The 15,574-nt window shown below is 45.5% G+C and overlaps 1 protein-coding gene across 2 annotated transcripts in view; it reads right to left on the reverse strand.

Annotated features, from left to right (window-relative positions):
* Positions 1 to 15,574, reverse strand: part of Dtx4 (deltex E3 ubiquitin ligase 4) — a 36,251-nt gene that overhangs the window by 6,787 nt on the left and 13,890 nt on the right. For both annotated transcript variants that reach the window (XM_029472721.1, XM_021151899.1), the window contains exons 3-8: positions 13,826 to 13,887; positions 12,655 to 12,816; positions 10,401 to 10,462; positions 9,429 to 9,581; positions 5,192 to 5,353; positions 335 to 424 (exon numbers count right to left, since the gene is read on the reverse strand). In XM_029472721.1, coding sequence (XP_029328581.1) covers positions 335 to 424; positions 5,192 to 5,353; positions 9,429 to 9,581; positions 10,401 to 10,462; positions 12,655 to 12,816; positions 13,826 to 13,887 — 691 coding nt within the window. The remainder of the gene's footprint in view (positions 1 to 334; positions 425 to 5,191; positions 5,354 to 9,428; positions 9,582 to 10,400; positions 10,463 to 12,654; positions 12,817 to 13,825; positions 13,888 to 15,574) is intronic.

Raw genomic sequence — 15,574 nt, forward strand, 5'->3', positions numbered from 1 at the left:
GGGGGGGGGGAGAGAGAGAAAGAGAGAGAGAGACGGGGAGAGAGAGAGGGGGAAGAGGGAGAGGGAGCAGGGGAGGGAGAGGGAGAGAGAGAGAGACAGAGACAGAGAGAGAGAGACAGAGAGAGAGAGACAGACAGAGAGAGAGAGAGAGAGAAAGAGAGAAACAGACAAAACAACTTGTAATGATATTCATTCTTACCTAGGGGTTGACTCAAATATGACCTCATTACTGCATATGCACAGAATTAAAAGAAACAAGTTCCTTCTGGTCTGTGGGATGCAGAATCAGCATTAAATGCCCCATCTAGGCCTACTACAAAACATCTGTTCTTACTTTTCTCCCCTTCTCGCTGTCTGGAAGGTAACAATGTCGTGGGAAGCCACGGGCACTGAAGCTCTTCCCAGGATTCGGATGCTCTGGTCCCTGAAAGCAGAAAGAAAACAAAGATAGCTTGCAAAACATTTCTGAGGAGAAGTTAGTACAGGCTTTGGTGTGACAATAACAACAGCCACAGAGTTCAGACAAAGGACAAACCAAAAAAAAAGCAAGAAAACCACAGTCTAAGTTCTCACAGAGCATGTGACCTGTGTTTGGATTGCAGCTGTAGCTCCCTGCTGGATCATATGGAATTCCCCTCTTTGGTAACAGTGACTTGGAAAACTCACCCTATGGGATGTGACCAATACTCAGGGAGCTTGGTGCCCATATTTGGGAAAAGCACAGTAAATTTCCTCATCACAGTACCAACATCACCTGTTCTACTCTTTTATGAATGATGAAGAGTGCACTCCACCGAAGCCAACTGGCTGCAAAAATGTTAACTGACTTTGCCAAAACTAACTTAAGCCCAGGTTCCCTGAGGCATGAGCTTGTAAGTCAACTACTCAGAATATTAAAGTTTTCTGAGCCTCAAGTCAATCAGGGAGAATTTTCTGCACATTTCTTGTGGTATTTCTCCTTTGTTTTCATGGATTTTTGCTTCCTTACTCAACAACATAGATTGCAATGTTCAGGAAAAAAAAAATCTCGTGACATGTCAGTTATCATCACGCAACACTCCAGGACACAAGCTGTCTCAGGACACCAAGTGGGAAAGACATCCAAGCAGAGCTGAGCCGGAACCCAGATACCATGGTACTGTGTGTTGTTTGTCCCCTCCAAAACTCTTGCTGAAATTTGGCTTCCATTGCAGGCTTGTGGGCAGCTGAGAAATGTAAGAGGTGATGAGGCTGTCAGAAGGGATGAATGCCTTCTCCTGAGAGCTCTCATCTTGGTCTCAGGGGAGTGGGTTAGTTGTCATGAAAGCCTGTTGCTTTCAGAGCAAGGTTGCTTGTTGTGTTTTCCCTCTTCTGAACACATCTATTTGCCTATTTGCTGCCATGAGGAGAGGCACTAGGAGATCCTTGCCCAGTGCAACCAGACATGACTGCTGGATTCCCCCTCCTTCAGAATCATGAGCCACATTAACCTCATTTCTTTGTAAATCACTCAGCTCAGAGATTCTGTTTTAGCAACAGCAAAAAGGCACAAGATACTAGGTCTCCCAATTGGTGTCCGTCTTAGTCTCATTTCTTGTTATTATGGTAAGATACCCTAAGAAGAACTGAAAGGGAAAGGAGTTTATTTGGCTCATGATTCCAGGTTAGAGTCCACCCTTGTGGGGAAGTCAAAGTGGCAGGAACCCAAATCAGATAATCACATCCCATAATCAAGAGCAGAGAGCTATGATTTAATGCATGCATGACAGACTAGTTTTCTCCACTCTTATACATTACAGATCCCCATTCCTAGGGAATAATGCCACTCACAGTGGGCAGGTCCTCCCACCCCACTTAATATAATCAAGAAAATTCCCCAGTAATCCCATGAACCCATCATTGGGATTATCTTCCTGTATGATACTAAATTGTGTCATACTGACAGAGCTATCACAGGCTCCAAGGAGTGAGTGGTTTATGAAGACTGATGTAACAGCTTTCCATCCATACAAATGCTTGTCTATAATTTTGAATATCCCTCACCTCTTGAGACTATAACTTTGTTTAAAGATTTTACTTTTTAAGTGCAAAGAATATAATATTGACAATTTTATGCAGCTGTTGGTACAAGCTCTCTCACAGATCAATAAACTCATCATGGCTTTGTAGTGAGTGAGTGAGCGAGTGAATGAATGAATGAAATTGAACTCACTGGCTCAAAAAGAAAAGAAAGAGGGGTTGTTGGGGAAAGTGTTTTGGAAGAAGGAAAGGAGAAGAGAGGGGGCAAAAGCATTTGAAAATGTTCAAACTCAGTGTACACATGTATAAAATTGCCAAAGAGAAAAACTATTCAAATTTTAAAGTATAATTTTTATTTATTCTTTGAGAATTCTACTCATGTACAAAGTAAATTTTGATCATAGAAAAATGTTAAAAGATATAACAATGTCACTGTGAACTAAAAGAAACTAATGTTCTCTGGGATGGATAGACTGACAGTTATAACTTAACAGCCAGACAAAATCTCCACAAAGGTGCATCATCCTCAGGACCACACATCTCCAAGCCAGGCATCCTCATGGAGGGACCATGCCTGACCATGCCTCCAGCTGCTTTGCTGATGCCCTGGGCTGCTGGCTGTTTCCAGCTCAGCAGGTCTGGCACCAACCCAGTAAGGCTGCTCCTTTGTTCTGGGCCTGTTGCCAGGAGGAGCAGTCACGACTCTGCCTCAGCCTGGCCCAGAGCTCCTCCCACAGGGACTCACTTTCTGCAGTGGAAGCGGTGCTTGGTGAGCTCAGCTTCTCACCAAAGCCCAGGCCTTCGTGGTCCGTGGAGCTTCACAAGGCAAGCACAGAACACCTTTCTACTGACTCACCCTGGTGAGTCTGCAGAGCATCTGACCATTTAGAGATGTGTTTCCTTTTCAAAAGCCAGGGTGTTACAAGAGGTGCTAGGGCCCTGCATAGGCAGCATTGACCCCTCTGTACACTTACAAAGAAGACTCTCTCTGTCCCGTAACTCCAGAGGCTTAAATAAAATGTGGCCTTCTTGTCAACAGATGCCCCACCTTGATATTTGGATCTACTTTGACCCTTGCTGGACTCTTTCCTTCTTGCTTTTTTGCTTGCTTTCTTGCTTTCTCTTTCATTTTTTAAAACACTTGTTTATTTAGAGAGAGTGCATGTGCGAGTGTGTGTGTGTGTGTGTACACCATGGTACATGTGTGGAAATCAGAGGACAACATGAAGGAGTCAGTTCTTTTCCTTCCACTATGCGGGTTTCAGGGATTGAACTCTGATTATCAGAACTGGCTTTCAGTTATCAGGGCCCTTACCAGTGAACCATCTTGCCAGCCCACTCCCACATTTTCATTCTTCTGTATCATTCCAGCCAGCTGCTCCAGAATCACTCTACAAGTCTCTCCTGGGCTGAGCCAAGCACATCTTACTTTTTACCCTGGTCTTCCCTTAGTTGAGAGCCTGAAATATTACTGCAGACTTATTTCCACTCATTTCCCATTCTTAAGTCACACTGGCCTCTTAAAGCATATTTACACGTTACATGTCTTGTAATCCTAATCAGACAATAATCTCCAGGGGCTCCTCAGAGCCTAAGCAAAGTCCACATTGCTGGCCCTAGCATTAAACGTCTTCTGTGACCTGCCCCCTATATCTTCATCATGTCCCCTCCTTCCATGACTTTTGCAAGTCTCAGGCCCCAACCTCCCAACTGAATAAATTCTACTGTTCTTCAACATGCATTTTTCTCCACAGTTGTCTCTCCTGCAGCTAACTATGTATTCTGTATTTCTCTCAGGGATTCACTAGAGAGTGCTTTGCACCAGAAAAGTCTCCTCCCACCTTCCAGACAGACTATACATAGCCTCCTCCTCTTCCTCCTCCTCCTCCTCCCCCTCCTCCTTACCACACCTCAGCCAATCAGATAGCAGGAAGCAAAGTCCTGGGCACCTTAATAGTGCCTGAGCAGCTCCTGGTGGACTTTCCCACTCCTTGGACCTCTGCCTAGCAGATTCCCAGCAGCACAGATGAAGAAGAAAAAAAGATCTGAAGCTAGGAGGAGGAAGCAGGCACCTTGAAGACAGCCAGGAAGTGGGACCAGGGTCACAAGACTTTGAAGCCCTGCAAGTCCCTTTGTCTGTGTAACTTTCATCAGTGGTGCATATCCGTTTCTGTTCTCCAGATGAGGAGTGAGAGGTATTTATCTTGCTCTGCCTGGTTACAAGTGCTCCAGGGAAGAAACCTCGTGTTTTATGGACTATCACACGTTTCTGCTTTACTTTCTGATAACTTGCCGTGCTCCGGAAGTACTTTGTCCATTTATATTATTTATTTTACCATCCTCCTGGCCCCACCACAATGGGGACTTCGGGGTTGAAAGATTTAATCAATTTGAGCTCTGTTTCACCAGTACCTAACCCAAACCTGGGCACAACCCACATGCAAACACTTGTCAGACAAAAGACAAGCAAGAAGGCACAGGTGGGAGTGAAGAAGCGTGAGCAAACCAATGTTTGCTCAGGGTTAATTCTGGTCTGCACCCTACAACACCTAGGAAAGGCTCCACACTGTGTGAGGGAAGAGCTACATTGCCTTTATTCATTAGGATTATCATTCATATTTGTTTGAGGGCTGACAGTCTTCCAAAAACCAGAGAGAAAAGAAATGCCAGTAAAGACACAGCCAAGTGTAACCATCAAATTGTTTAAAATGCAAATAACTGTTTGACCAAGAAATTATACTTCCAGAAAATTATTCTACAGATATGGTCACATGACTACTATTAGTTATTAGTTGTAACATTATCTGTTGTACTAAAAGATTACAAACAATGTAAATAGACAGCAGACGGAGATGTTGAATTAAATATATATACAATGGATTATTACACAGACATAAGAATAAGGACATTCTCTATTAGCATAGAACAAAAAACTCTAAGGTTCATATTGTTATTTGGAGTGTGAAACAATGTGCCTAAATGTGGCTCTTTGTGCAAAACTGGGAGGGGAGGATGCAATCTCCACTGAGTACGTACAAGGAATGCTGGAAAGACACAGAGAAAAAGGAACAATGGAAGTGAAGGGGGAGGCACAGTCTGGGGACAAAGATGGGAAGGAGGCTTTTCCTAGTACAACATTTTACCCACATTCAAAGTTGAAATCATGAATGGAAGCATCCAAGGGTGGGCTCACCTGAATGCCAGGGGGGATACTGTAGATGATCCGGATGGTCTTGCAGTCTGGATGGCCAGGCAAGGAGTGGGGGATGAGGTGGTATTCCATCTTCCCTGGAGGCTGGGTGCCTGTCTTGACGCCATAAATGGTCTTACATGTTGGACACTGTAAACTCCCATCCTGAGGAGCCAAATCCAGTACAGTCAGATTAGAAAGCTGCTTTGTTCATGACCTTCCCCTCAACCCGCCTAAAGTACCAGAGAAAATGGTCTCAAGAGGGAAAACTCACCCAGTGGATAACAGACCCAAACCCTCTCTAGCTACTTAAGCCATTTTGGCTTTCTCTAAGATAACAGGAAGAAAATGACATGAATAACCCATGTTCCATACTGAGGCACATAGATGAGTCACCTCTGTCCTTGAGGGGAAGAGCTGACTAGGGCAGGAAGCCAACACAGGGAATTATGATTTAGCCAATGCCCACACAGATGGAACACATGGCAATGGCTCAAGAGCAGCAATTTACCAATTGCTAAGCCCCAGACTCACATCAAGTCTACTGTGTCAGAACTGGAAGCCTGAGAAGTGCAGGGGTTCAGAGTGGGACCTCTACCATAAAGCTGCCTGGCTTGAGTCTCAGCTCTACCGTGTAGCCTTGGACAAGTTAACCTGTCTCTGTTTCCTTGTAAAACAAGAAATATAATCCTCTTTCACTGGGCTAATGAAAGTTAGGTGAGATGCATGAAGAAAATATTCAGTATGTCCTATCTAAATGATATTAGTGTGCTGCTTATGGTATGCTTGTGGAGAGACAAATAGTTGGGTCCTGTGTTGGAAAAGAACCAAACTGGCTTTAAGAAAATGGTTCTTCCTCTAACTCCTCCATTGGGAGCTAGAGAAAGTACCCAAGGAGCTAAAGGGATCTGCAACCCTATAGGTGGAACAACATTATGAACTAACCAGTACCCCTGAGCTCTTGACTCTAGCTGCATATGTATCAAAAGATGGCCTAGTCGGCCATCACTGGAAAGAGAGGCCCATTGGACTTGCAAACTTTATATGCCCCAGTACAGGGGAACGTCAGGGCCAAAAAGTGGGAATGGGTGGGTAGGGGAGTGGGGGGGAGGGTATGGGGGACTTTTGGGATAGCATTGGAAATGTAAATGAGGGAAATATCTAATAAAATATTTTTTTAAAAAAAGAAAATGGTTCTTAAAAAAGAAAATGGTTCTTAAAAACAGTTATAAATTGGCTTTACCTGGGAAGGAAATGAGAGCCCTTTTAGGGAACGGGAACTGAAGAATATACAGACTTAAGGACTTGCCATCAGCGAGGAATTCACTGGAATTCCAGTGAAGTTTCAAATCTCCCCAGTTTTCTATACTGGTTTGAATCAGAACTCTTCCCCAAGGCTCATGGATTAGAGACTTGCCTACCTGCTGAGGAGATTTTGTAGAAAGACTGAATAATGGGGACTGGAACCTTATTGGTAGATTAAACTACTGACATAGTGACCTGAAGGCAGCCAAGAACTGTGAAGGGCAGGAAGAAAAGGACAAGACAGAAGAAGAGGTGGAGAAAGAAGGACACACGCAGAGGCTACATGATATACCCATGCAAGGCTTGCCCTCAGTGATGTACTCCCTCCGTCACACCTCACATGCTTGCTTCCATGGTTTGCCTCATCATAAGCACACAGCAAAGAAGTTGTCAACCACAGACTAACTTCCTGAAGTGAAGAGTCAAAAACAAACACAAACCAAAAAAAAAAAAAAAACAAAACCAGTCTTTCCTTTTTCTTTCTAACGTTTCCCCATGCATTATGTCATAGCCACAAAGACTGATGTGAATATGGACTGCAGACGGAGACAGTAGTATAAAAGCTTGTAGTCTCCCAGCAGGACCAGGTGAAGTGTCACCAGGGAGGGCAGACAAGAACCCTCAAGAGATCCCAGACAGCAAAGGTAATTCTCAGGTTCGCAGAAAAGGAAAGGGGGGGGGGTAGGGAAGAAAGCGTTCCTGGGCAGCAAGCATGTGTGTAGAATGTGAGGCTATTCAGCTAGGGACGAGGGCCTGGCAGACACCGGAGGTCTTTGGGCAGGAGATGAGATCCTCTCAGGACTATTCAGGCACGATTCCATTCATGCTTGGTTCCTTTCAAATAAAAGTTCGCATTCATGGTCACTGCTTTCTACAACCATGCTCCTGCTTTCTGCTCTAGCCTTAATTGGCTGCAAAACCTGGGGCGAGTGAGTCCATTCTCTCCCATGTTTTTCTTCAATGTGCTTAAGAGAAGAGAAATGCTTCGGTACTGCTGAAAGAGAGAACAAAGCACAGTGGCTTGGGAAATGTGCTCGGGGCCCTACAGATATAAATATGGAGTTACTGGGCAGTTTTGAAGAGAGTCATACAAAAGGAAATATATGTGTTAAGACATCTGAAGACCTCCCTCCCCCATAAAACCTCTAAAAAGGTAAGGCTCTAATGAAATACTTCAGCCCTGGGCTGTGAAAGAACATGGAATCTTTCACCAAGTCTGAGACACCAGGGAAGATGTCAAGGTTAGCCAGTCAACCTTACTGGTTATATAAAGATAAAAAGGGGTGGGGGGATGAGAGTCATAGCCAAAAAGAGATATAATTTTGAAAAATAGCAGTCATAACACTGAGGTAGCCATTGGTCTAGAAGTATGGCACAGATGGGAAGCAGCTTGTATACAAGCCTGAAGACCAGAAGTGGTGGCATGCATAGCTAGAGAGATGGAGACAGGATGATCCCGTGTGCTTGATGGCCAGCCATCCCAGTCTAATTGGTGAGCAATGAGACACCATTGTCTCAAAAGAGGTAGGCAATGTTCTAGAGATGGCACCAGAGGTCCTCCAGCTTTCTCATGCAAATGTACTTACAGAAACATAAACACATATACAAAAGTTTTCCTCCAGTCTCCTTTTTACACGTGTACAAACATGAGCACAAACATGAGCACGTGCGCGTGTGCGCGCACACACACACACACACAGCTACAGATTCAAATCTATATTTGACCTGAAAAAGTAAAATCTTGAAAAGGTTAAGGGTCATTCATTCAGCTCTTAAGCCAAGATTTCAATTCAGGTGTGCTTCCCGCCATGCTTCCTCCATTCTTCCCCGCTACACAAGACATAAGGAGCAATCCCCAAATCCAGACATGTCCTTGGGCAAGAAGTTCAGAAATATTTGGTTTCAAAGTTAGCTGGGTTCAGAGACATGAGTAGTGGTCAAGCTCACAGAGAAGGAGGGTATAGGTGGTTCCAGACACAGGCAAGAATGCAAGTCAATGTCTTTAAAAAGCACAGATAATGAAGAGGGAAAGTGTCACTTAGGGAGACAGACAGATTTCTGAAACCAACTATAACTGAGGGGCATCACCTTATGTCAGTTAATGAAGAGAAGCCTTATCTCATCCCCCAACAATGGATGCTAAGGCAGGGATTATTAAGCACTTTAACAATGTCTTTCTAGGGACAATCAAAGGTGTTTTGACTGTCCAGAGAAGGTGGATTTCAACTTAACCACTAAAAAATGAAAAATAAAAGCTATTGAGAACCTATGCACTGCATCATGAATAAACAATTTCTCATCATTATGATGAAAGCCTTCTCTGATGGGAACCCAGTTCACTCAGTGATGGGCCATTTCCCTCAGAACCTTAATGGACAGAGCTCACCTCTGCTAGACCACCCTGTATAGCCAAACCAGAAACAAGGGGAGGCTTGACCCAAAGGAGAAGATGAAGACAGATTTTGCAATGTGGGATCTAATTAGCCCTGAAAACAGCACACATGTTCGTTCCTGCTGCCCTGGATGAAGGTTATACTTGATTGCCAGCTCCATTCTATTGGCTGAAGCCCTGACTGAATAAACAAGAGAATCTGAGCTGAGAGCACCAGCATCCATCCCTCTCTGTCCCCTAACTATGGAGAGACATGACCACCCCCTAACTATGGATAGACATGACTGCCCCTAACTATGGGTAGACATGACCAGCTACTTCACCTATCCATCATGCCTTCACCACAGTAAGCTCTCTTAAATTGTGAACCAAAACAAAGTCTTCCTTCTTTAAGTCAGCTTTGAAGTATTTTGTCATAGCAGTCAGTAAAGTCGAAAATATACTTGGAGTGTCTGTTACGAGTTCCAACAACGTGTGGGAGAACAAGGACACTCGGGAACCAGTCATGACCTCACACTGCTCGCCCTCATGGCTGACACTGACCTTGTTCCCATTGTTGTACATGGCTACCAGGCAGTAGATGTGGTAGATGTGGCCACACCTGGACAGCTTTCCCACCAGGTCAGGCTTGACTGTAGGCTGTGGGCCTTTGTAGCCAGAGGGGGCTGTGAGACGCTCCATACAGATGGTACAATCCTGGCAAACGAAGAACAGACAGGCATCAATTGTCACTCAGCCCAGGGAGGCACCAGAAAAGTCTTCTAGAAATTTCACAAATCAAGGGTGCTGTGTTTAGGAAAGGGGGAATTCTAAATATAGTGTTGTCTTAATTTACGAGCAGAGAAAATCCTCAAATAATTCCCATACATGCATACATGCTAGCTTGGACTCATTAACTGCATTATAATGATTTCCAGTGGCTTGTCAACAGATACCATGATAAACTCATATTGCACTTTGTAGAGGTATTGAACTTCACATGTATTAGAGGGGCCTTATAGCTAAATAAATCTATGGCCTATTTCTCAACATGGGCACTACTGATGTTGTGGTAGGGTGATTCTTTGCTATGGATACTGTTCTGGGCTTTATAGAGTGCTCAGAAAGCTTTTACGGTTTCTACCTACTAGATGTTAGTAGCACACTCCCTAGTCAGTTACCAGAACCCACTCAAGGCCACATGCTCCCTTAGGGACAAATCACTTCAGCTGAGAACCACTGGTCCATATTAAATCCATTCTAAAGGGAGTTCACATGACTTGGCATACTGCTTTACTTAAACTCAGACAAGCATGGAAGGTAGCTCAGAATCACTTAGAATTCTGCTAAATGGGGCAAGTTAAACCATTAACTGCAGCTCAAAACCTTAAACTTTGAAGTGAACATCAGCTAAATCTGCCCTGTGCCAGCCAGGACTTAGGAAACAGTACCTGACACGTCCTGCAGAATGTGGGGACAGAGGACATGCACTTGGTGATGGAGAAAGTGACCCCTGCCCCATACCCCTGAACTCACCTCTTCTGGTGGGTGCCGGACCTTCTGCAGATACTTCTTCAGCACTTCCTCTGGGGTTTTACCTATGGGGAAAGGAGAGTCACTAGGTCACCAAGGCAGAGGAGATGGGATCAAGTGACCTTGCCATTCTAGGTACTTCAGAGAGGATAGAATAAGAGACAAGTTCAAAGTGAAAAGGATCAGGGAGACAGGTGACTCAGTTTGAGTGCTTGCCTTGTAAGAATGAAGATCTACGTTGATCCCTGGAAACCTGTGTAATACAGCAGGCTTGTAACTCCAGAGATAGGGAGTTGAAGTCAGCCGTATGTCAGGGGCTTGCTGACAGCCACTCTAGCCTAAGTGGTAAGCCCCAAGCAAGTAAGAGACCCTGATTTTAAACAAAACAAAACAAAACAAAACAAAACAAAACAAAACAAAACATAACAAAACAAAACAACAACATACCCAAGGCAGATGGCACCTAAGAAATGATACTCAAGACTGAACTTTGGTTTTGTGTGCAGGCGTGCATGCAAGTACACACAAGCACACATGCATACAGGTGCACACATAGAAGAAAAGGAGGTCAAATTATTTTGCACCAGTTTAAGGAGCATGAATGAGAGCAGAGGTTGTTTTAGCTCTGTCAAAGTGGCTTGAGGAAGGATGAGATGCCCCTGCCTGTCTTGACCTCTTCCTGCCCACTCTCTGACATGTCTGCCTATTTTAGCAAATCTGCATTTTAACTGAGATAAACTGAGTTTCTCTTCCTGATAATCAAAGAGCCTAGACTTGCCCATTTGGTCCCTTGAGAAAAAAGGAATGAAAACTCTTGGCACTGCTCTACAACTGCCAGTCAGATGGGCTGCATTTCTTTTACAACTCGTAAAGCCCTATCTTAAGTTTTGTAACATGGTGTCACAGTCAAATTATTTTTATGGGAAAGCAGGAAGTTGTGACCCCCAGTTTCAGGACAGTCCTTCCTGGCTTCAGCTCCTTCTGTTGCTGCCAGCAGGCACAGTCCAGCAGTGGGAAAAGGAGTAAGGCTCCAGGAAACATGCTGAGAGCCATGGGGAGTAAGGCTCTTCAGGAGCTGGGTCTTCAGGAAGCAAGCTAAACTGAAGGCAGAGGGTAGGATCACTGGGGTTTATAAAAAAAACCACAGAGCAAGGAGAGCCATGAAACCTAGGGCCATTCCTCTAGCTTTCCCCATCTGTTTTCTTACCCATTAAATAGGGAAGATTGGTAGTACCTACAAAATGGGTGCTTTGACCACTAATGAGCTGATGGATTCACAGCCCCGTAGCAGTTTGCCAGAGAGACAGTATGTGCTATTAATAGTTCCAGAACCAGGGCAGAAGTGTAAAGCCCTGTCCTGACTTATTGGACTAAGAACAGGCATGTGAGTTCACTGAAGCAGAGAAATTGAAATGAACTGGGAAAGTAGGGCAGGGAGTTGAGAAAGTTTAGTGGACAAAAGCCAAAAGCGGAGAGGCAAGGCCTTCTCTCCCACTGCCCCATTTCTCTCTCTCTCTCTCTCTCTCTCTCTCTCTCTCTCTCTCTCTCTCTCAAGAAAAATAAAAATTGGGCTGGGCTTCTAATTAATTGAGATCCCATTGCCGTTTGCCAGGTCCTGGGCCAAGTGCCACACACAGCCATTCTGACTGAAACTTCACAGGAAGTTTATATGATGAAGGCTTAAGAGAGCAGATCACTTCATGACCAGCAGCAGCAAGCAGGATGGCCAGCCCAGAGTCCCTTGAGGTCAAGGAAGATCTCCTTGCTCTCCAGAGCTGGGTTGTGGATAGGTTCACAGTGATTTGTGAAGGAAGGTTTATGGAGCCAAAGGTCAGAGGCTCCAGAGGGACATGGAATAGTGGCTATTTCTCAATTGTCATAGGCACATTCCAGCACACACCTGCTGGTTGCAGGCATCACAAAGACAGGTCGGCAGAAGTTTCACCCAACTAGCTCCTGACAAAGGTGGGACTAGATACAATGTTTCTGTTCTGACACCAAAGTTATGTTTCTCTTCTGACTTACAACACTTAATATCTTCATGCTTCTGCTATTGTTGCTTTGTATGTTTCTGTGTCTCAGGGTAGTTCTTTCTGACCCAGACCCAACCCTCTTAGATAGACTCATCATAGTCTACTAGCCAGACCTGCTTAGCAGATGTGGAACGGACAGCCCAGTGGGCTAAGCCATGGCTTTGACCTCGGTGCAGGTAGGCCCAGTTTTTCACTTCAGGTATCTAAGCAGAAGAGGCCTGTACCTTTCTTGGCTTGCTTTTTGGTGGTCTTGCGGCTCGTGTTCGAGACCCCTGGGATGGACTTTATCTCACTCTTGCTGACAGGGGGCGGGTGGAGGACCAGCTTTGGTGGGCGAGTGAGGCACACAGGCAATCCCGCTGCACTCATGAGTATCCCGGTGATTCCTGGAAGGGGCAGGGCAGGGCAGGGGTGAGAAAGGGCTGAAGAATGCGCTCTCAAGAGTCCCCACACACCCCCTCCCGCTCGTCTCCTCTCCTCTCCAGCAGACAGTACTCATAATTCATGCATTCTGTATGCACACATATGCAATCGCATGCTTGGGCGTGCCGGTGGGCAAATGCCGGAAGTCAGCTTTTTTTTTTTGTAAGTTGTCCTTCAGAAGCCAACAACCTCACTTAAAACAAATTACTTTTAGGAACAAGTCGCGGTTCCACATTCACATCGTTTTGTTTTGTGACCCACTAATTTTGTCCAGGGACTTCTGTGTGACCATGGGTGTGAAACTACCCATGAGCACAGCATAACTGAAGGCACAACTCTCCCTTCCTTCAGAATGGACCGGGCACTCGTTCAACAGGGATGTGCAGGATGCTCCGAGGCCCTCCCCAGTCCCTGCCTGACCAATGGCAAGCCATTATTATGTAGGCTCAGTGTAGGCAGTCACAGCTAATGGAAGATCATGACTGGAATGCCTATGTTATACTGAGGAGATACAACTGACAGCTCTCCCCACCCCCTCCTCTGGTTCCTGAACCTAAGAGGGGATGGTCACCTTGATTTGTGAGTCAGGGTATCATGGACCTGGACCTCACCAGGAAACTGGTAGTCAGCAAACTCCAGGGACCTCCCTATCTCTGCCTCTCAGGCAATGGGATTATATGCCTGTCATTACTCTTTCTGTTTTAATACAAAAAAAGAACAGGGATTCTGGGCTAGAATGTTTGTCCTCATGCTTGCCAGTCAAACACTTTATTAGATGAGCTATCTCTCAAGACCCCTGGCATGCTCGGTGTTTAGCACCACACCTTGAGCTTTCCTACTCAGCTCCTAAGATCTCATTTTCTCCCATTAACATCCAAATTCTCCCCTCTTTATTAATATGTGTTCACTAGTCTGTCCATGATTCTGAGTTTTCAGCCTACGTCAGTCAAACCCAGGTTAGTGAGCTCTTACCTGCCAAGGCAGGATTAACAGGGCTGGACCCATTCAAGTTTTTCACAGGCACAGTGGGAACTCTGTGGAAGTAACGGGCAGATATATTATGGCTTTGACAAACAGGACAAAATGAACTAGTATTTAAACCTACCAAAGTGCAGTGGGTTCTTAACAGATCAGTGGGAGGTGAGAGGTTCAAACTGAACTCAGATCTTGACACCCTCCACTCAGAACCTGAGAATGAAGAATGGGTCCAGGATGCCCATGGTCAAAGCAAGGAGTTCCCAGCTCTGCACTGTCTGCCAATTCCTCCACCGCCACCTTCTTAGCCTTCTGCCAGCCTCTTCTCATCGTTGTTTTACCTTTGTTCTTTCTGGTCCTCACCCCTGCCAGTCACATGCCTGCCTACGCACCTTTAGAAAACGTTGTTTCCTCTCCCTAAAATGTTCTTCCAGGACTCTGCCCGTTTCCGCTTACATTCCCTTACTATTGGCTAAAACAGATCTTCAGCCAGGATCACAGTTATATCTCTATCCCCAAATCCATGCACCACAGGAATCCATATCACCCCACCCCCATGTTCCCCAGAGAGCAGAGATGTTGCAATCCCTGGTCCAGCATTTGGAAACCACTGCCTGCACAGCTGTCACTTCTCCTTGTCCCAGAAACTTATAAAGGCAAGCCGAGACTCCTCCCTTGCTGACCTCCCCAGCTCTGGAGAGGAGCCCACACAGCTGCCTGGGAAAGGCCAGGCCGCCCACGGCGAAGGCACTGAAGGTGAAAATACAAGACACATAGAGATGGGACTTGTGCCATTCCCCTCTGCCACCCAGGCTTCCACAGCTGGCTTGGAGAAGCCAGTGGGCCTGGCGATAGATAGATAGATGCCTCTGGGATCCAGGAAGCCTGAGAATCCAGCTGGGGTAGGGCTGTGCTGGGAAGTCAGAAGGAAGAAAGCAATATTTATTTATTTGTCTATTTGAGAAGAACTCATTGAACCCTACTTTGGGATAATCATGTTTAATGCTGGAGACGCAGCTGTGAGCATAATACCCCATGGGTCTGCCTTCCTCTATGAGCTATGATTCACAGGGCTCATATCTGGCTGGGGGCAATCCTAACTCTTCAACAACAGATAAACCTACTCAGTCCTCCCAGGACTCTAGGTAAGGAGTGTTACAGTCAACCTCACTGCATAAGTAACAAAACTGAGGCACACAAGAGGTTACGCCAACTAGACCAAGATTGCAGCAAGAGTCCAACACACACTATCTGGCTCCAGAGTCCTTTCACTGCGCCTCCCATGATGCCATGCTCTGCATTGCCCCATACTGTAATGCACGAAGGCACCATCAGGACAGAAGAGAGGCCTGATAGCCAAGTCTCTCTACCGTAGCACACCAGGTCCAGTAGGATGCGCTTCCTCTGTTGCCTTTCGTGAAGACAGAAGCAGTGAAGCTAATCAAAGCATATGATGCTATGTATCGGGCCAAACCTAAAGCTCCTTTTCTTTCCCAACTGCCGCCTGAATAAAGCAAGACTGGATGTGGGGAGATGAGGGAAAAGCTGACTTGAAAATAAAAGCCATAGACCAAGGAAAGTGGAACGGCCTTGATTCCTGGTTCTGTAAACAATCAAACACTGCAAACAACATGAAGTCTGCCAACTGCTTGAGCCTCGGGGATCTGGGGTTAGAATGTCTCGTCTTGGCACCTTCCCATTACACTATTTGAGAGAAAGGTGAGTCAGAAGCCCCTGAATCCCTTC

Source organism: Mus caroli, chromosome 19 (genome assembly GCF_900094665.2).
Source record: "Mus caroli chromosome 19, CAROLI_EIJ_v1.1, whole genome shotgun sequence".
NCBI lineage: Eukaryota > Metazoa > Chordata > Mammalia > Rodentia > Muridae > Mus > Mus caroli.